This window comes from Etheostoma cragini, unplaced genomic scaffold (genome assembly GCF_013103735.1).
Source record: "Etheostoma cragini isolate CJK2018 unplaced genomic scaffold, CSU_Ecrag_1.0 ScbMSFa_2797, whole genome shotgun sequence".
Lineage (NCBI taxonomy): Eukaryota > Metazoa > Chordata > Actinopteri > Perciformes > Percidae > Etheostoma > Etheostoma cragini.
This window is the reverse complement of record NW_023266997.1, coordinates 27,586-27,848: the sequence shown is the minus strand read 5'-3', so window position 1 is coordinate 27,848 and position 263 is coordinate 27,586. Positions and strand designations below refer to the sequence as shown.

The window sequence follows — 263 nt, the reverse complement described above, 5'->3', positions numbered from 1 at the left end:
ACTAAAAGGATCTGCCTCACCTTTGGTGTTGTCGAGGATTCGTTGGATGAGGACGGGGTACTTTGTGAGTCGCTGTGTCACCAGCAGGATGCACTCCTGGACGCCATGACGACGCAGCAGAGGACCCCGACAGGCACGCTGAGTATTATGGGACGGAGAGACAGAGAGAGTCAATCAAGAAAAGAATAAACTGGACTGATCTACTATAAAACAGCAGAGCAGGGGGAATGAGAGGGGGGAACGTCAGAGCAGGGGGAACGAGA

General features: G+C 52.9%; 1 protein-coding gene across 1 annotated transcript in view; it reads right to left on the bottom strand.

Annotated features, from left to right (window-relative positions):
• The window catches only part of LOC117940582 (rho guanine nucleotide exchange factor 2-like), a 6,827-nt gene that overhangs the window by 5,082 nt on the left and 1,482 nt on the right, over positions 1 to 263 (bottom strand). Inside the window, exon 4 of the mRNA XM_034865821.1 lies at positions 21 to 138. Within this exon, the coding sequence (XP_034721712.1) occupies positions 21 to 138 (118 nt within the window). The remainder of the gene's footprint in view (positions 1 to 20; positions 139 to 263) is intronic.